Genomic DNA, 21801 nt, shown 5'->3' on the forward strand with positions numbered 1-21801 from the left:
TATAAATTAGACTCTGGCAAAGCTTTCAGTATTACGTGATATAAAATTTTATATATTATATATATTAATAATATATATATAGAATTGTATCTCACTGTATTCTATGTATGCGTGTAAGAATTAAAGACCATTTAAAATGAATTTAATGTTTCTAGTATTCGAAATTTGGAAGTCGTTTTCAAGCCGGCGAATATGCTTATTATTCGCGGATCGTTAAACGGAAAGTCTAGCAATTGTCGAATTTTAGAGCGACATAAGTTTCTTAGACTCGTAATCTAGAGATCTGCAAATGTTGAACTTCTCTCAACGCATTTACATGGCTTCTCACATTTGGAGAAGTGCCGAGATCTTTTGTCGCAAAATATTATATATTATCTAATGTTTGTTTCCTTAAACTTCTGGCTTGTTGGTTCGTCGAGTTTCACAATTCTTCAATTGTCTTTTTTCAACTTGAGAATTAATTTTTTAATCCTTCATCTTTTAAACGCGTATATTTTTCCGATTTCTCGATTTTCAAGTTACATTTTTTCAGTCTCTGAGAGTTAAAATCTTAGTTTAAGAGTTACTGGATACGCGTTGAAGCACGAAAAATGAATGTGTTCGGATCACTGATCGTGGCACCTCTTTTGTATGAGAACCATTAAGGATCGTTCGATCAGGATCTCGATACTTTAAAGTCGAAATGGGAATCTCAGGGTGCTTAATGGTAGCCATTTGGAGGTCAGCCTCGTAGCGGGAATTTATGTCCTCATATTTCGGCGAAGGTGTCGCGTGGCGCGGTGCCTTTCGGTAACGTCACCGGCTGCCATTCAATCAGCTGACGCGCAATTCGGACGCTTGATCCTTCGCATTTTTACCCGTTTCGAGAGGTAAAATAAAGCATCGCTCGATCTTCACCGCAGAGAAAAGCTTCTTGAAGAATTCTGGGGGGCCATCCATTTTTCGACATTCTAACATAATGTTCCTTTTAAGGTACAAAATGGCTCTTTGTAATTTAAGTATTTACGAGATAAAAAGTTATAACATTCACGTTTTCAGAATTTATTTAAATGAGTAAGACTATTTTTTATTACTATGTTGAACAAATTAAACGAAATCAGTTTATGTATGGAAAAAACGATTGAAGTATCTAAAAATTTAGCTAAATACACAGATTTAAAAATGATTTTGTTAGGTCATCAAAATAAGTACGTAGGAGTTTCAAGTATGATGAGCAACGTTGTAAAAAATTGATTCCAGTTCGAGCGTTCTAATAATTATTTTGATAGTCCAGCAAAATTATTCTCAGATCTGTTCAACTAAATTTTTAGATATTTCAATAAAACTATTCTTTTCATGTAAGGTAATGAAAGAAATAATTTATTTTCCATTGTTCTTATTTAAACTAAATTTCTCTGTATTATGTTTTAAATACCTTTCAGACATTCACAAGTAAAAAGAAAAAAATACATTATCTCTTATATGATAAGTAAATTAATAAATTAATAAATGAATAAATTCATAAAAAATGAAGCATAAGATAAGAACATCTTGTTATTAAAATCTTTCGTAAATATGGGGAAGATGAATTTATTTTTAATTTTAAATTGAAACTTTCTTGATATTTTCTATCTGAAAAATTATACGTTAAATTTATTATCTCAAACTTTTATATTATTTTTAAACATATTGATAACTTGAAATCTCTTAATTTCTTAAAATTTCAATGATTCTTTTATATAAATGTTTAATAATCTTTTAGAAGTAATCTTTATTTTAATGATACTAACGAGAGATACAAGAGTTTAAAGTTGATCTTTTCTCATTTTACATTAAGCGAATTCGACGAAGGTTTACAAATCTCTGGAGCTACGAGTTCTTTGGTATTTCAGCCGGATGCATTTTCACAGCGTATAAAGTACCCAACAACTTCTCCCTAACAACAGTTCTCCCTGTCTGCGACAAGAACGAATATACAGCCGTTTGAAGTCACGTTACACTAAATAACGCTCGGATTGCAAACTAAATAAAAGTATTTTTTGAAGCGGCAGATAAATCGAACGGCTCTACTACTTAAAAGCGCGCGAAAGTTTGGCGCTTTGCGAGAACGCGATTAAAAAGCGATTTCCAATGAAAGGCAGGTTTAGGGGATGAGAACGATGGACAGGGGGTAGAGGCGTACGACACTATGCGGCGGTGTTTTTATTTCACGGGAAATTTAACTTTAGGACTGGCGAGTCGGGGAGAAATTGCGATGGACAGGGCGAGTTCGGTATTGGATTACGACAGAATGATTGCGCTCTTAATTAAAAGGGGTAGAGGCGAGAAGGGGTCTGACCCTGTTCGTGTTTCCGCTAAAGGGATTAACTTACTAAATCAGAGTTATGGCCTCATTGTCAGTCGCGATCATAAAGCCGATAGATGTTAACAGAAGTTTCCTTGGGTTTGTCTTCGATCTAACTTCCCCTTGGAATTGATTGATCATTTCATCCGTTTCCGGTATTTCATTATCATTATTTTTAATAATAATTGGTCGATATTTCATTATCATTACTTTTAATAATAATTGGTCGGTATTTCATTATCATTACTTTTAATAATAATTGGCTGCGCGGATATTTAACGTGTCAGCATTTCGTATCTCCTTCCTCATTCTCATTTATTACTACACGCGGCAATTCAGATTTGCAATTTTAGATTTAACGCCGTTGATTATTTTAGATGCTTTTTCTGTATTTAATTTTTTGGCTTCGAGGGTCTCATCATCTTTCGGTATTTTTTTTACTTTCGAAGATTATCTGCATTATTCAACGTGTCAGCAATTAAACTTTTTTATTAGTTCATATTTTCAAGTACATTAGTTCATGCACGAGGTGTTTTCAATGTAGTTAGTTCGTGGTTTTAGATTTTAATATGTGATTTTATTAGAAAAAATTTTAATGACTTTAAACCTCGAGAGCGTCTAACCTGCTAGCTGATATTGCTTGCGGGTTATGGTTTTATTAATGTTCTTATTTATATTCATCCCCCGCGAGGCACAGCTCATATAACGTGCAATGATGGAACGCGCCGCCCTTCTTCATTCTCCTCCTAATGAAAAGCGTATGCGTTGCGTCCTGTAACTTCCAGCGTTACGTCGTGACTCATTCTCTTCAGAAATGATTTGCTAATCTCATAGGTACTTCAAGTACACGAAGAACTAAATATGTGGTAATTAATCCATGCCAACAGTCGTTATAATACACGTATCTTTTTCTCATTATCTTGTAATATATATGTACAAAACATATCTTTCTTCAAAAAAATACATATTTTGCTTTAACTGAAATGAGATTTTTATAATTGGTAATTTTATATCGTAATAATTAAATTGTACGTAAAAATTTTATCAAAATAAAATTTTCTTACGAAATTGAGGGAAAAATAAAATGTTTTTATCTACTTATATTTTCTCTATGTTATCTATAGAATTTCAGCTAATTCATTCTCTTGAAACCAAAATTCAATAGATTTACAGTTTGGAAACATATTATTCATTGCATATTTATACAATGAATTATAAATTAATTATTTAAAGGAAATAATCAAATTTATAAAGATGTTTGTTTCAAGTGTTTTAATTTAATCCCAAGTATTTCCAGTTTTATTCAAGAAACTACTCAATATTTATTTATTTCTATTCAATTAATTTATACATATATATTATAAATATATTAAATGATTAAAATATTATATTGCACATGTATTATAAGTCCGCGTGCATTGTTATGTAAAAAAATTCTGAAAGTACATTGTAAAGACTGAATAGGACCGAGAAGATAACAAGAGTATAAAAAAATGCAAATTCTGACACGATAGAATGACGCGATGTGGCAAAGAAAAAGAGGGGAAAAATTCAGCGCGCAATTCAGGTGAATCTTGTTTAAACCTTACTTCCGTTCTGTGTCTTACTCGTTCCCGTTAGTCGAGCGATATTCCCCTTGGGACGCGATTGAGCTAGCCGAGGGATCGATTGAAGTCTTGATTCGAAAATCCAATCGGTACAAATAAACGAGGAATTGACCCTTTATCACCTTCCGTATCGGATACAGTATATACAAAACTACATTTCCGTTGTGAAAACGTTAATAAAAGTTTTTCGCGGCTAAGCCACGTGTATCGTATTTAACAAACGTATATTGTTAATCTCTCTGAATTGATAACGTAACTCAATTTAGTTAGTTAATCTAGTTGAATTAAATAGGTATTTCACTGTCTGCATCATTAGCAATATATAACCAACAATATACGGCTTTCGTTTGTTACAGTTTTATTTATTTTTACTGAAAGAGGGATTGAGAAAAAGAAATCGTAAAATTTAACCGTATTTTTTATTTTATACATTGTATAGAATACATAGTATACAGGACATTATCTGTTGCGATGTATATTTATAAGAACTATAAGTATGTCCACGTTTGTGTTAGAATATTCCACACCCGTCCTTTCATAAATAATTAATAATGGCGTACCGAGACAAAAAAATCTCAGACACTTATGATTCGTAAAATTCGCGAATACTTTCTTCGTGAGTAAATAATTCCGTATCGGCTGGGGGGGCCCCCATATGTTCCTCCCTCGACGGCCATGTTGTCGGACACGTAAAATCCGCTGCTTTGTGTTCCCTTGCTACACCGGGATTTTCACAGGAAATAAGGAAACGAAATTCGCATTGTTTGTTGACTTTATATTTTGTGATAAAGCGCGTTGTATCGCGATGGATAATATTCCACGAAGATTAATGCAGTTTATTATTAATAATTCAATCCGAAAATAACAATAAAATATGGCAACTCCTCTCTCTCTCTCTCTCTCTCTCTCTCTCTCTCTCTCTCTCTCTCTCTCTCAACCTGCATTTTTCGTGCTTCTTCACGGATACATGTTTTAATTTTATTAATCCTTTATTATGTATATTAAAAAAATTAAAGTAATACAAATTTATTTAAAAAAAGTTTGTTACGAAAAAGAGGATTAATATAAATTGGCCATTTTGGCAAGAGTTAGCATTTTGATAAGTGTTGTAACTTGATAAGAGTTGATTTGATGAGGTTCAATGTAAATTACGTAATAATGACAGTGTAAAGAGTCTAGATTAAATTTGTGTTAAAATTGTGTCGCAAAGTTTTTGCGAGCTTGATTTGTTTGCAACTTTTCGCGCGATCGACGATAATGACGTTTGAACAAACAACAAAGCGCGCACGTTACAACAGCGGAACTTTCGAGTTAATATGACGCGCCGCTAATTTGTTAACAACAACGGGGTAATGCTTAATAGACTTTCCCTTGTTATTTGCTAGATGAGTAAAGCTGCTGCTTGTAATTAACTTTAATTAATTTTATTTAGCATGTTCAACTAATTTTAAGTAACTACATGCAACTGTTTGTAAGCGTAATTTACAATATTTGAATAAACAATTACATAAGACAGTTATAAACAGTTCATCAATTACAATAAATGAAACATAAAATTAAATCTAATCAAATTATATTAATTATGATTTATTTATATCAATTGCTCATTGTATTTTTATTAACAATTTATTACCTTAGTGAAGAGAGAATTATTCTTTGTGCCATATTATATGATTATATTTATGTAAATATCGTTATTATTAGTACTTTTCGACTATTAAGACTAATTTATATTAATCCTTTTACACTACCCAGATAGACAGATGCGCATAAATTTTACTGCAACTTTACGTTGTATTCGATCATCAAATCCGTAATAGGTGAGGCGATTGTGACCCCAAATATTGTAGTCATATTTAGTAAATCAGAAAATGAAATACTATGACGCAAATATGATGTAAATATGACAAACAAAAATCTGATTCTTAGTGTCTCATATTTACATCATATTTGCACATCATGATATTTCGTTTTCTGATTTACTAAATGCTGCTGCAATATTTCGGATCTTAATCGGCTCATCTATGAAGCATTGGATGATTGTAAGATAAACGTGAAGTTGCTGTAAAGTATATGTACATTTGTCTACTGAGTATATTTTAACGAAAAAAAAATTTAATTATAATTTAATTTGTTTTTATTTTTTTTAGATTTTATTTTTTATTTTCGGAATAATTATTAAGTTTATTAATTATTTTTCTGTACATACAAATTCTTATAATTATATAACGCAATTATAAATATTCTTGAAAACGCATGGAGTATCGACGGGATTTGAACCTACAATCTTTGGGGTGGTAGCCTACCTACGCTAACGCTGAGCTAATCGCACGCTTGTCTGAACACTTATAAATTTGACATATATTGGATTTTATTTTGTCATTCGTACTGATCATATATGTAATATGCATGTTTATATACGGGTGTCTGATCAAGGTTATTGGAGGTTGTACCTCTTATTTTCATTTTTACGTAGAAATGAATTTTTGTGCAAAAATGAAAATAAGAAAAACAACCTCCAATGACCTTGATCTTGACAAATTTATCCAGGAACAAAGTTATCCATGATTCTGAACAACAAGAGGTTTTAGCCGTCCGTCGGACACCTTGGGTAATGCTAATGCCGGCGGTACTGTAATTTTCAAGCCTTTATAATTCGAAAAGTATATAACTTAATGAAAATGAATTTAATTATAGTGTTTTGGAAAGCTCTCGAGGTTAGCTACAAGAATATGTAATAAAAAATAGGGATTCTACTTAAGAAAAAAAACATTAATGACCTTAACTTGATTTTGACAAGGTCACTCAAGGTCAAGTCCACATTTCCATCATGTGTCCCTCTTCAAACCATGCAACTTTCGATGGAAAAATCAACGCCACACTGCGTGATTTCTGTGGACTTTCGCGCGAATTTTTCATAATCGACATGTTTATTTAAACTTTATAGTATATTTATCTTACTTTATGCGGCATGAAATAAGTAAAAGTTTACAAATCATTTATGCTTACTATGACATCACATCAGGATTACGAATTCTTTCAACAAAATTCGGTATATCAAAATCGACATTTGTTTACCCAAATTTTACAGTATATTTATCTTACTTTATGCGGCATGAAATGAAGAAAAATTTAAAAATTATTTAAGCTTTCTATAGCATCACATGATAATTGCAAATGTGCATCATTATACGATGTATTTCATTTAATTATGTATGATGTAAATATTTCATATAGCAATATCGTAAAACGAATATTATAGATCTGAAGATATATTTTCATACATATGTTTTTGTAATTCTATAACAAAAAATTTAATCATTCAAATAACCTAAATTTTATATTTTCCTTAATATAAACGTTTTCGCTTTTATAATGTCATAAATGATTATAAAATTGTTCTAAATTTTCAGTAAATTAATTTGTGCATATCGTGATCGTCATACAAGTCTATCTGGGTAATTTCTTTGAAATTGTAATACGTTACATAACTATTTATTGTTAGATCTTTTGATAGAGAAGATTAGATTTTTTTAATATAAATCATTTTTATTATTTTTTATTTTCATTATATTATTATTATATTAGTGCATTTTTTATAAGAAGAGATATTTCTTTTGTTACTATGACCTTCGCGATTACGGTTTAAGTCATAGGTAGCGCGTATTATATCGTGCGGTCGTACATTTCTCGCGATAAGTCTCTTTTCAACAATAGGAACATTATTGCGTTGCGGCAGATAATTACGAGAAATAATGGTAGTGCCTTCGTGGTACATTTATTAGATTAAGATCTGACCTCCGTGCCCAAGAAATTATTGCCGGGATCAAGCCACCGGATTATTAAGCGAACAGTTTCGGAGCACCCGGTATATAACTTTGCGCTGTACATTTCTCACTACAGGTTTGTAATTTTATTGCTGTTAGGAATTGTTAGAAAAAGAATATGTAATCGTAATTTAAAGAAACTCTCTTGTAGTCATGCATCTTCTGATCATGTGAATCCAATGTCATAATGAGTATGAAAATATTTTGACAATTTATTAGAAAGTTTAGAAAAAAAAAAACAGAATTTTCTGAGTAAAGAATGTCTCAATCAGTTAGATCCTTTCCTAATTATCTATAAATATTTCTCTCTTCTGTGGAGGATAAATTGAATAAAATTAAAATTAATTATCGGCCCCCTTTATGTCTTCTCTTGTCATAGGGTAACTCCAGTATATACGCCGCACCTGTCAAAAACTTAATTTATTATACGTATTATTTAAGGTATGTGTTTAAACTATGTTTAAAGTAAACGAACTATATCAGTACTTTGTACTGTGAAAAACTACTACTGTGAAAAAATATTAGAAATCCGAAATATTGATTTTTCGTATTAAGAAATGAACTTTGAAATCCTTGCATTTTTGCCGTATATCTCCCATAGGGATGGGATATATGACTACTCATAGGGGAGAGGGGGGTATGTACGGCTCATGAAAAATTTACAAATAATGTTTATAAATAAGACATAAAATGACACAATAACTTATAAAATGCGTTTTATTAAGGAATAAGAATGATAAATATGTATATGAAGTAATAAATAATAATTAAAATCTTTCTACATATATTACAAGTGTTATGACATGAGGTACATATTTCATGTAATATATTTATTGCATTTAGTGCACTGAATTCAATCTGCGCACTTTGTATGCTTTGGGCATAAATTCCGTCCGCTAAAAATGCCGTATATCCCAAACAGATGGGATATACAAGACAACAAACTAAACAAAGAATATGAAAGCAAAGCACTTGTATTTTGCTATAAAACATGCTTTACTATTCCTCTACACGTATGTGTATCACGAAATAACCACTAAGTCTTTTACACGCCCTATAGTAATCATTTTATGTAGATTATAGCTTATGATGGCGTTACTTATTGCAGTGATAAATCGATTCAACTGACAATAATTTCATTAATATTAACAGTAAGAAGCTGAAATCATAACACAATACCAATATAATATAAAGGCATGTAACAGAGTAGTTGTGGGAAAATTACCTCCATTCCTTCTATTTTTTCTGACTTCTGCGGCGTAAATCCCAGCGCGGCATATTTGCCGGAATTGCCCTATATGCAGGTATATTAAGAGATAAATTTAAATCAATTATTATATCACTAAAATTAATTTAATTTTCTATAATTGCAATTTATAAATATTTTCTTCTTCTATATAGGATAAATTCAGTAAAATTAAAATCAATTATTGATTATAGATCGTCTTCTTTTAACCTTTGTTTATACGTTTATGATAAGAGACATAAATTTGAATCAATTATTGTATCAGTAAAATATTCAATTTTTTATAGTTGCAACTTATAATAGAACGTATCACTCCCTTATTTTAAAAGTGATGCAATTAAAAAAATTAAGTTTCCCAGAAAAGGAGAAAAAAAACTATTTTTCACTTGACAGAAAATTGACTAATCAAATAAATATCATAACTTTTCAAAAAAATCATTCTTTATAAGTTGTGACAATTTTGATATTTTTTATGAAGTTAAGTTATTATTATTATTAAAAAATTCACTTTTGATGATTGATAGGATAATGGTAGGAAATTAATTTAACTTATTTATGATAATAACTCGGAAATGACGTTTTTTAAATTGTGTCACTTTTGAAGTAAAAAGGCGATATGCATATGTGTCTTTTATAATAATTACAATTGCATATTATTATTATTATCATCAATAATAATAATTATAATTATTGTAAAATACATGTAGTAGTCCATGTTAATAATGCATTATATTATTTTATCATCTTTTCTATTTTATTGATTATGATAATTAGCTGCTATTATGTTATTAGTAACAATTCGGCTTTTTTATTACATGTTAAACTGATACACGTATAATGATTACATATTCATTTCCGTCATCACTGATTAATAATTAACATGTAACAATTCATATATGAAAATAATCAATAATTTACATACATAATGATGTATGTAAATGTATGAATAATCTTAAAACGTACAGTTATGTTATTTAAATGCTCCGCTTCGCGCGAAAATCAATTTTCCTTTATTTTCCACATATTGTTTGTAATTAATCGGAAATCTCTTTAGCTTAAAACGAGATCTTTGGGTGAGCCACGAAGATAATCGCATCCGATAAGCTCGCAGCTTCTGCTCATGCTGCGGAAGTTGGAATTATCGCGCGACGATTTGGCACCCAACGAGAAAATTAGAAGGAAAAGTGCACTTTTCCTTCAAAGTTTCATTATTTTCATCGTGGATTAAAACTTTATCGCTTACGCGCGAATGAATTTCCACTCGCGCGAGTTTGCATTCGTTTCTCAAGAATGTCTAATCGATGTATTGACTGATCGATTTACATTTAATCTCCACGATATAAAGTCAATGCTTCTCGGAATATAAATAATTTTTATATAGATTTATTTCAGTACATTTCATACGAAATAAGGATGTACAGCTATTTATTATGATACTTAAAATCATGATTTTTATTTTAATTAAAAAAAATACTATAGTGTTCAAAGAAAAAAATATTAGTATCTGAATTATGGCTCAACGAGATAAAGAATTGCATATTAACTTTTAGAAAATATATAAAAATGATGATACTTTCGACTGTCCAGTTTTAATTAAGTTTTACAATTCTAAAATCTTTAATTAAGAATTTAAAATGTAAGTGGAAATAGATGCCTTTTTTCCTAATATTTATTTTTTTGAGGAAAATTTTAGATTTGTCAAAAAATTACTTCTATCATCTTCTAATAGTCTATATATAAACAAAATCATTTTTAAGTTCATTTATTTCAGATGAGTAAAAATCTCAATTTTTTAATTGTATGCAATTTAGTAAGACACATGAAACATACATATATACATAAAATGAAACTAATTGCGAGTATTTACAATATCTCTAAGTTTGAATGAAATTAATGTGATATTATGGCGCTAAACTCCACGTCTGCGATGTGTCATATTAACCAATTTAAGTCGAATAATGCTTTCCACTCACAGAACTTAATGCACACTAAAAGTCTTATATGTTAGACGTTTTATTATGTAGATTATTATAGAGCTTAATATTAATACCATTAATATTAATACCTTCAAGTAACTCTGACAGATTATATCTGTAAGGTACTTAAAACTTTATGAATTAATTAACTTATGAATTAATATTTTCAAAAATATTAAACTCATTCAGATATTGAATTTACAATTAAAGAGAATCGAATTAAGTAGAATTTAATGACTATAATAGACTTGTAGGTAACTCCAAATAAAATTCTCCGTTTTATCAATTTTAATAAATATACATACATGTACATATATGTATTAAAATAAAAGGATATAATATATTAAATTAATATTAAATAGAGTAAAAATTGCATATAGTGTTAAAATATCTGATTTTTAAAATAATTAATATATTGGACATATATAATTTAAATAGCTAACATATTGCTAACAAATAGCTAACATATGTATTGACACATAGTGAAGACTTTTTATTAATTATTAAAAGCTCATACATTTTTTAAAATGAACTCATAAAACTAATGCATAAAAATATATAGACAAGTAAAGAGAATTTCTTTTTATTTATACATATTTCATATTTACAATTTAAATTTCGTCTGGGATAGCGGTCGAGATTATTTAAGTTACACAATAATTTATTTATGGTATACTTTAAGAATCGTATCGGAAAAACATGTAAATCGCATTTAAACTTCACAATATCCTATTTTCGTCATATTTTCTTGATAGTTTACCGCATAAAAGGATTAAAAACAAGTATTCGGGCGTGATTTGTTATTCTGTTTCACCGTCGCCTTCTCTACTACATTTTGGCGTTACGTCATGAAAATGCAAATATTGTTGCGCCATGGAAACCTAAACGCTATTCTCTTTGAACGAACGAGCCATCCGCCACGGATTAGTCGGTTGGAAGGAGGAAGATAAATGTAAGATTCGCATGTGATGCTTTGGAAGCGTTCATTACGTGACAGCGTTCAGGTGGTTATATCGGGTGGTTTGTAAATAACAATAGTAATGATGTAAAATATGATTTTCTATATTATTTGTAATTGTTACATTACATTGGTGATAATTATGCATCGCTAGACGATTTATATGATAATTAAAAAAAGGTCTTTTAGGATAAGAGATTAGGTAAGAGATTTTAAAGGTACTCTCTGGAAAATCAATATCCGAGCAAATGGAATATATTAAGGAAAATGTATTATTTTAAGCATATAATTTACTGCCACATTTATCTGATTTCTTTGTTATTCGATTTCACAATTATTTGATGTCTTCGCCTCTCGATCGGCATCTGACGTGAAAGAACGAACAGCGATCTATGAATGAGAGTTTCTTCTTATCGTCGACCATATATATTGACTTCTGGTTCGCGTTACGTGCGATCTGAGACCTCATATAGTAGGCGTGTCGCGTAATTAAGCCGCTAGAGATTTGCATACGATCCGCTTGTAAACGCGCGTGAAGAAGAACCATCCCATCGCCTAAATGTGGGTGGAAGGATTGCTTGAGGCTTGCCCTCCGGTTTAGTAAGAGCGTTCTGACGCAAATAGATACTGCTTTTTGCATGCGTCTTATCCAAACGCGATCTAAGACGTCCGTTTCTGAATTGCAAATACCTGCAGAAAAATTGAAGAAATTCTTTCTATCATCGGCGCGAAAAAAAAGAAGATGAAGAAAAAATAGCAAAAGATGATAATTTTTACTCTTTCCATATTTTTTGTTATATTAGCGAATTAATAATATTTTATAAAAAAGAGTTAGGTACACGATTGAGAAGAGAAGCAAATGTCTTATCACTTAAAATAAAAAAGAAAACAAAAAATATAAAGTTCAAATATAAGTCGGAGAAAAGAGGGTAAAATAGACAATAAAATATTTCAGTTAAAGTATTTGATGTTTCTTGATGGCCTTTTAAACCTGTCTCTCCCCCCCCTCTCTCTCTGTTTACCTGTATTCTTCTATATTTAACGAGTATAATCGAGAATGTTTGTGAGTCGAGGTGTCTCTGCGCTGCCATAAAAATAAATGCAATTGTAACACGAATCGTCGATACGATTGCATACGCATTGCATTTAATATTTCGAGGGAAACTCGATAGCTCGGTGCACCCGCGATTGCAATCTCGCGGTTCGATTAAAATGGACGCGTAACCTTTTTATCAAAATCGCGAATCTCCTCTCTCTTTTCCTCTCACTTTGCAATCCCGCGTGGTATTACGTTTGCTTTATGACGGTCGAAAATATCAACGCGTTTATAAATACAAGGCTGTTTGCCGAAGCGAAAATTGACTAACGCAACAACACAAACCTGCGTGTGTTTTGAACAATTGCAATATCTAACATGTATAAAATAAAGCTGGGCGCGATATACCGTGCGTTGTTTCCCAAGAAATGTTTGTATCAGCTTTCATGTAAAAAGTGCAGTTAAAATTATTGTAATTTTACTGTTGTTTTAATGTTGTATCTTTCGGAATGAAAAGATTGATTATTGTTTTTAATTGCGAATTCCAGTTTTGTTTTGAAATTATTTTCTAAAATTATTTTCGGACATTTGTGATAGATTGCGTATTTCATATAATTTTGAACAGCGAATGATTTACTGTGATTATACTTTCAACACACACATTATATTTTTTAATCTTAATTAATATCTACATTTTATTATTTTTTTCAACAAGTTCGCAACGGAACGACAATACAGGCGCCACAAAAGAAATGTAAATATCACAAAGAATAAATGATTTCACGGAAAATAATAGAAATGTCTATCTTTTACTGTTTTAAATCTAATTTATGAAAAGGAATGACATTATTTTGAAGAAAAATTTTAAAGAAAATGAAATTTTAAATGGCGAAAGTAGCGATAAATAACTATATGTAATATCATGCTGTTATCTAACTATCTAATAATAACGATGTTGTATACATATATCTAATTTAATATCATTAAATGGAGAATCATATCGAGAAAAGTTGATCGTCGATGTATACGGCGTATGTATGTTGCATCACCATGAGTTTTTCGCGTTTCGTCTTCATCGACTAAAGTGCATCGTACTTTATTTTATCTAACGCCATACACCGCCGACTTATGGACATGTAATGCAAGACAACCCACCGACCTCTCACTAAAAATGCGCTGTAAAGCCGCGCAAAAACTCACTCCATAACTGCATCGATACGCCAAGTGCATCGAAAGTGCACTCATGTGATATAAGTGCCTACGCGTTTATTTTTTTTTTAATAACGTATAATGCAACGCGCAGAAAATAGAAATTATTGGAATAATCAAATTGGTTACATGAATGATGTTATTATGATTCATAAAAGAATTGAATTTTACATCAAAAAAACTTTTTTTATGTTATTTAATTTGAAAACAAATCATTCATCTTTTGCGATTCATCACACTAGCTCTATATAGATATTTTTCTTACAAAAATACATTAATTGATTGTATTTAATTTTTGCTTTTAATCTTTAATAGTCTTTAAACGTTTTGTAGAAATGTTCAAAAAGTAGACTTTCGTCACTGCAATATTATGTTATATTACTTCGTAGATTCATATTTCAATGCAATGAAAAAATAACATTTTTTAAATTTATGTAATATTTCAAATTTCCTCGAGTTTACATGATATCGAAGTGTTTTTTATCAACTACAAATTTTTCAGCAAACTTTAAAAAAAATTTCCTCTTAGAAGAGTAGATACTTATTGTTATAAATGATAATCATGAAAAAATATTATAACATTTATTTTATTAAGAAATTATAATTATAAGCTATATACATATATATGATATAAAATATTTAATAAAAATTTACCCATTTAAATTGTATTGTAATTAATATTTTAATATTGCAAAAATTAATTGTAATTAGTATTTTAAAATTATAATTTAAAATTATTTTAAAATTATTATAATTTTTATAATTAGTAGATATTTTAAATAATTTTTATAATTATTATTTTTATAAATTATTTTTATTACTTTAATATTATTAGTATTATATTATTAATATATTAACATTTTTATGCTAATGACATTTTTTTATTAAAGGCGATAGCACCTTTATCACTTATTATGCCATCATGCCTGAGCGCGCGAAATATCAGTTCTGTGATTAGTGAACCTTAATCGTTACTAATTTAAAAAATATTATAGCCTTGACATTTTCCTTTTATCATTTTTTACTCAAAATTATTTTAGGGACACGTTCTTAAAAGATAATGCAGGATATCCTATACATTTTATTCACATATATTACTTACTATATAATAATATTTCCAATGATTATTGATTTGTATTTTTGTTTCAGATCACGGTAAGTATGTAATGCTGCAGCGTACGACGCAATTAAGCAAAACCATTCGCGAGAATGAGCGACTCCAAGGTAAAATTAGTTCAAAATTTAGCTTGTGCATAAGCAAGAAGACGCGTAAGTGCCAAGAGTATGTTTAATATCTGAGTAATGGACGCTTTTACGAGTTCTTAATGCGTCAAAGTGCGTGCACGATACGGAACGGGACATTTGGAATTTTATTTATCCCTCAGATCCGCCGCGCACATTTAATTATTTTTCTTGTAATCATTTTTATCCTTCATTTTCATTATAAAAATTATGTAATTTCGCATTTAAAATTATTTTATTGTATTTAACGGGAAATTTTAATTTATAATTTTTTGTTTTTCGCCGTAAGTATTTAATAGCTAGAATTTCAAATCATATTTTTTACTCGTAACATTTCTTATATTTATTAATGATTTTATACACACATATATACGCATTTCCTCTTTCACATTCTAGATTAAAAAAATTTTTTTCATCGTATAACTACAAGACGAATTTTAAATGATAAAATTTTATTCTCTCTTCTTTCCTCTCCCTCTATTCTCTCTTTTCTCTCTTGCATTATATTAGAAATGGTCACAATATAAATTACATAATGTTTTTTTATGTGATTATATTGTATTGTTTCTTATTATAACAATTAAAGGTAAAAGTGTAATCAGTATTCTCAAATACAATATGAAACGGAAAGACTTAGGCACTTTGAACGTGACTTTGTTCCGACTTACAAAATACCGAGAATAGGTTGTCGTGAGTTAATTTAAAGTCTGTGCTTATTACGTACTTCGCTGTAATTAACTTGTCTAATTATACGACGAAATCCTTCAGTTTCTACGATGGCGTGAAGTTTAACGCATGAAGCCATTAAGAAACTGCTTCGCGAATCTTATTTTGCACTTCATCAAAGCAGTAGATATTTTTGCAATATATGTATTCACCAAGTTTGAAGGCGTTCGATTATTTTAACAAATATTTTTTATATCTTAATATTTGATATACGTTTTAAATTTTACGTTTTAAATATTTATTATTTTTATTTTTATTTTATCCAAATTATTTGTCAATAATTTTTCACTTTATACATTTCTACATATTTTACATACTTTTCTTTTTTTCTTGCTTTATTTTAAAGATACATTGTGATAATTAATACTTTACCATATATATTTGATTTATCATTCAAATATTTATTTAATAACACAGATTGATATTAATTTAATTTAAAAAATTAAAACCAACATTTTCACGAATTTAAAAGTATTAATTCCACTGCAATTTAGAATTAAATAACGTAGATTGCTAAGTTTCTTCATAATTAATAAATAAATCGGAGACGATCGGGTTTTGTCGGATAACGACTTTCCGGTAAATTAGAATCGATAAACTATCGATATAGCACTTCCGGAATCCGCTAACGATCTTTTTGCTGGCACGAAGTGCCATCGCAAAAACGCGATCGCCACCGCGTCGTATTGAAAGTTTAATTATGCGAGCGTGATGAAAAATTGTCAGGCAACTGTGGCGAGACATTTTATCCGCGTAAAGCTACCTAATGCTTCAGCACGTAGTACAACGTGCAATACAATAAGATATTGATTCTAATTACCAAACCTCTTTAACTGCACTTGCATAATAATATTTCTAAGTACATTTTCCTAGTCTAACAATGTTTTCTCTTCTTCTTCGTTGCTGATCGCGCGAATATTTCTACCAATATTAATTTAAACTTTAATCAATGTCTGAATTATTAAATCTTAAGAGGAATTTCTTTTGTAATTGGATGAGGAAATAGTATAAGACAAATATGAATTCTCGACTTATTAATTTTATTATAAAGAATATTTTTCTAAATTATTATTTTAAGAAAGATTTACAAAATACGGACGTGAACTAATTCGTGAAGATATAAATGCTTCTACTATTTTAATTTTTTTTTATTATTGGTCAAAAAATTCTTGTTTCTTGTAAAATGTATGATTTATCACGTTTAATTTTTCTTACGAAATTCGAAAACGACTCGAAATGTACTCGCCGCCCTTCCTTGAACTTAAATCAACATCATCAGACACGGTTAGATCGATGTAATTGCAGGTGCTGCGATTTAATGGTCCACTCTTCGACCTACCTCCCCCTTTCTGATCTTTTCTTCCTTCGTCTTTCGAGCTCCCTTCTTCGTTTCCGCTTTAACTTGATAAAACCTGCTTTGCAGCTCACAACGCCAGCCAGCCGGCGCTTCCTCACGAAAATTGAGAGTGCAATTTGTAAGCTACCTCACTTCCCTTCTTCTCCCCTGATATTAACCCCGATCGATGTAGCGAGCCAACCTCTCGCTGTTTTCCCTCGGCGTGTTGCAATGTTTCGCGTTCGGATAATGACGGTATGCCGTCTTCGTGCAGAGATTTCATGCAGAAAGGGGCGGAAATTCACGGATTTGTGAAATTTTTAACCAAGCGTTTGAATTACATTGCTGTACAGGTTGTTTCAAAGGCTAAGATCAGTTAGGAATTTCTTGAACCTTTAATAAATGAAGTACTATTAGGTACATGTAATATATTTACCATTTAATATTAACAAATATTATATTTTTATATAACACAATTAAAACGTTTTATTAACAAAGCTACCATTATTTACTTTTTAATACTAATTTTGCCAAGTTGCCTTTCATAAAATGTATTGTAAAAAAGATTATAACAAAAATTCTAAAGGAGAGAGAGAGAGAGAGAGAGAGAGAGAGAGAAATGAGATAAAATTTATTATTTAAATTTGTTGTAAATAAATTACATTTTTAAATTACAAGTTCTATAAAAAAAAACAATAATTTTGTCGATATTTAGCGTATTTAATAATAACGTCTGTTAAAAGTTGAAGAAATACCCGTTTAAGTATCAGATGAAACAGTAACTAATATATATATTTAAAGTCAAATATGAAATGATTCTTATCATATTTAAAGTACTGTTACGTGAACAATGTAATTTTACGAAAAACTTTCTGAAAATATGTACTACAACAAGAGACAATTAGTTGAAAAACTTTTCAAGTAATTTCGTGTATTTTCGAGCGGACATTCGACGAACACTCGATATATTCGAGCATTCAATTGAATGCGAACGAACGTGCAGAGATTGACGATGGTTGTACACCCCTTCCATTCCTTCGTGTAAAATCGTTCAGATGATGCATTTTTTTATAATTTTATCGACGGACATTTCCGTTGTTGTACGTATTTATTCGTATACAGCGCAAATGCGTAGCTAGTACGTTATCTTTTATTTGTTCGAAATTTTACATTGATGCGGATTTGACGGATTTGCGTAAAAATTCAAACAACCTATATCGCTTTTTCTGGCAAAATCGGGATTATATCGAGAGATTCTCAACTGATTGCCGCGCTACCGTAGTTGGTGTGATACTTGATAAACAATTGAGCGGACACTATATATCTAAAATGGATCCACAACTCTTGTTTTGAGTAAAACCGAATAAACGAAACGTCTCTGTGGGCAAACATCTTCTTTTAAAAATATTATTGAACGTTAAGGGGCTATTCCACATACAATAAGGTAAATATTCTAAGCTTAAAAAAATTGTTTAAAAAACAAGTTTTTAATATCCATTAATGCTTATTGGATTGACAACTGTAATCCAATTAATTATTATTACCGTACTTATCTGATTGATTTCAGTTGTTATTACTAATTAAATCACAATTAATCTGTCATCATTATTTAAAATCGTTTTACTGATATAATATATTACAATTAGCCAATGATTACATGTTAGTACACTGAATTATTAAAATTTAATCGTCATCATTGGTTATTGTTTAACTAAGTTTTCATCGTTAATCGAGCTATTAAAGCCATATGTTCTGAAAATAACTGCTGTCCCTCGGTTGTTACATTTTAATCAGTACAATTTATATCGCACTTCGCGCACACTTTTATTCACCTCCCAGCGCACCAACAGTACAGTTCGTTTCGCGAAACTCTCCGCGAAATATCGACGTGATTTCGATAACTTATGACCGCTGCTAGTTCCAGTGCCGCCACTTCTATGGTGATTGCCTTTTGTTACGGTTGAATGGCGTCCGCAACCCCCACGGGCTTTTCCCCGCTTGTAAGCCAGGGAAAAGGGAGCGACGGGGTGGTGGGCCTTTCTCTCCGTGCCCGGAGGGACAACTCGTTCCTTCGGGCGAAACTGACCGCGGCTGAGCAGGCGGTTGCGACTTGCGATAGATCAAGTCGAAATCGCCGAGACTATCGGTATTTGTCGACCCCGATCGCGGATTTGCGAGGATCAGGTTAAGATTCTTGAGTAGTTGTTGGAGCAATATATTGAATTATAACAGTTTTAATATAAACATATATAGGATACATTTTGTGATTTTTTAAATAATATATTTCTCTTTCTTATTTTAATGTCTTAATAAAGGATAATTTTAAGGAATATTAAGAAAAAAATAACTTAATGTAATTATAAGACTGTATAATAAAGAAAAAAGGATGAATAAATTACAAGACATCACGGGATATTTGAGGCTATATTTGAAGCTAGTTTATTCGGAAAGTTCGTATAAAGTTTTTTTTTTGAAGGTTTGTGTGTTTATATAAACAGTTTCTACATCTTTGACGTATATATGAGAAATATGTTTCCAAAGTTTCTCAATTTTTTATTATCATTTTGTATGAAACACACTTAAATTGTGTGGTTATTTATTAATGAAAATAAATTAAAAAAAAGTTAGTGGCACGTTTTGCAAGTTTACTGCGGAGCACGAACGGTAACATGCGAAAAATTTCATTTATTTTAATATACACCGCAAGAAGTGTGTGGTTTCTCGCTTCTGAAATTATAACAACTACAGCAACATACAGTTCAAAGAGTTTATATCTTTTTGTTTTTATACAATATTTAATCCACGTTTTGATAATATTGAGGCTGTTTATATCGTCTTGTTTGGTTCCTATTGCTGTTTATACATATTTTAACGATCTATATTAATTTGATTCGGAATTTAATCTATCAATTAAATATTCAACTAAAACTAAAAAATTCTTTCCGAGGTACATTATCATTTCACTAAAAAAATAAGACTCATTTAAAAATCCGAAACAATTGAAAATTTATTGTTCACTATTTGTCAAATTGTGTGCTCACGTAAATTAGGTGACAAAGAAGAGATATAACTTAAGATAGATTCTATGTAGCAAACCGTTTATAAAATTCACGAAAGTGTCGCAGATCGAATATCCCTTGAATATCTCGCAAATATCTAATAGAGTCAACGGGAGCCGCGGATATATTTAGAGATAACCTCGTTACTGCAAATAGAAAAAAAAGCAGGGTCGATAACGATCCTAATTTTAATCGTGGGGATTGTTCCTTCATTCGTGCAGAATTTTTTAACAAATTATCATAATTATTTAATTGATTATATTTAATTGTATGCTAAATTCATTGTCAGTCAACGTATCATACATTCACGCTGTCTATGTCTTATAACTGTAGATACCTATAACAAGAAGCCAGGCTTTGTCCGGTTATTCTTTGATCAATCCAGAATTAACTTTTCCTTAGCGAATTGAACGTTCGCTTTTTTTTTTCCATAACTCTGTAAGTTTCATTATTAAATATCTCAGATTAAAATTCTATTAAATTATATTAAACAAAGTCCACTTGAAATTAAGCGAATATAATAAGATTTCATTATACATTTTGCTTCGTAAAACTTAATTGCTGAGACTTTTTTATTTTCATTGATTTGTACTTGACAAATTATTGATGTTCGATATTTTTGTTAAGAAAAAAATCAATTTTTTTTACTTATCCAAGAAATATGTCTACAAAGTCAACGATATGTTTGATAATAATCTCACATGTTCTAATATATATAAAAAATATATATTAAAAAAATAGGAAAAAAGCGTCCAATAATTGTACATTTTTTTTCATGTCTATCTTTTATCAAACTTTGGTTTTTAAAATAAAGTCAATCTAAAATTACTTTGTTACATGTAGGTATGACATTGCATTGCTATTATTAATTAGTCTAAGCAAAAAAAATTCGTACTACACAATTTCAATCTCCAGCTTTTCTTTAAAATACTTGTCCACAAACTAATTATGTTTTTTCTATATGCGACAATATAACTTTGAAATAGAACGGGTCGGTTTCCCATTTACACGTAAAAGCTTGTTCATGTAAGCGTCGCTTAAATAAACAACACATATGCAATCCATGGCACGTAGATGTAATTTTAAAATCTAGACTACATTTGTTTTCCACCATACAAGAGAACTGGAATATGACTATTTTTTTATTATTCCAGATTTAGTGCTACAAAGGTAACGAAAAATATTATATATAATCTTGCATTCTTTCAATATCTTATTTCTAAAAAAAAAGTTCTGAAAACAACTATAACATTTTT

At 30.1% G+C, this 21801-nt stretch overlaps 1 protein-coding gene across 3 annotated transcripts in view; it reads left to right on the plus strand.

Annotated features, from left to right (window-relative positions):
• The window catches only part of LOC108726649 (heterogeneous nuclear ribonucleoprotein C-like 2), a 118422-nt gene that overhangs the window by 52563 nt on the left and 44058 nt on the right, over positions 1 to 21801 (plus strand). For all 3 annotated transcript variants that reach the window (XM_018454336.1, XM_018454335.1, XM_018454334.1), the window contains one exon: positions 15332 to 15337. In XM_018454336.1, the coding sequence (XP_018309838.1) occupies positions 15332 to 15337 (6 nt within the window). The remainder of the gene's footprint in view (positions 1 to 15331; positions 15338 to 21801) is intronic.

Source organism: Mycetomoellerius zeteki, unplaced genomic scaffold (genome assembly GCF_001594055.1).
Source record: "Mycetomoellerius zeteki isolate Tzet28-1 unplaced genomic scaffold, Tzet1.0 scaffold433, whole genome shotgun sequence".
NCBI lineage: Eukaryota > Metazoa > Arthropoda > Insecta > Hymenoptera > Formicidae > Mycetomoellerius > Mycetomoellerius zeteki.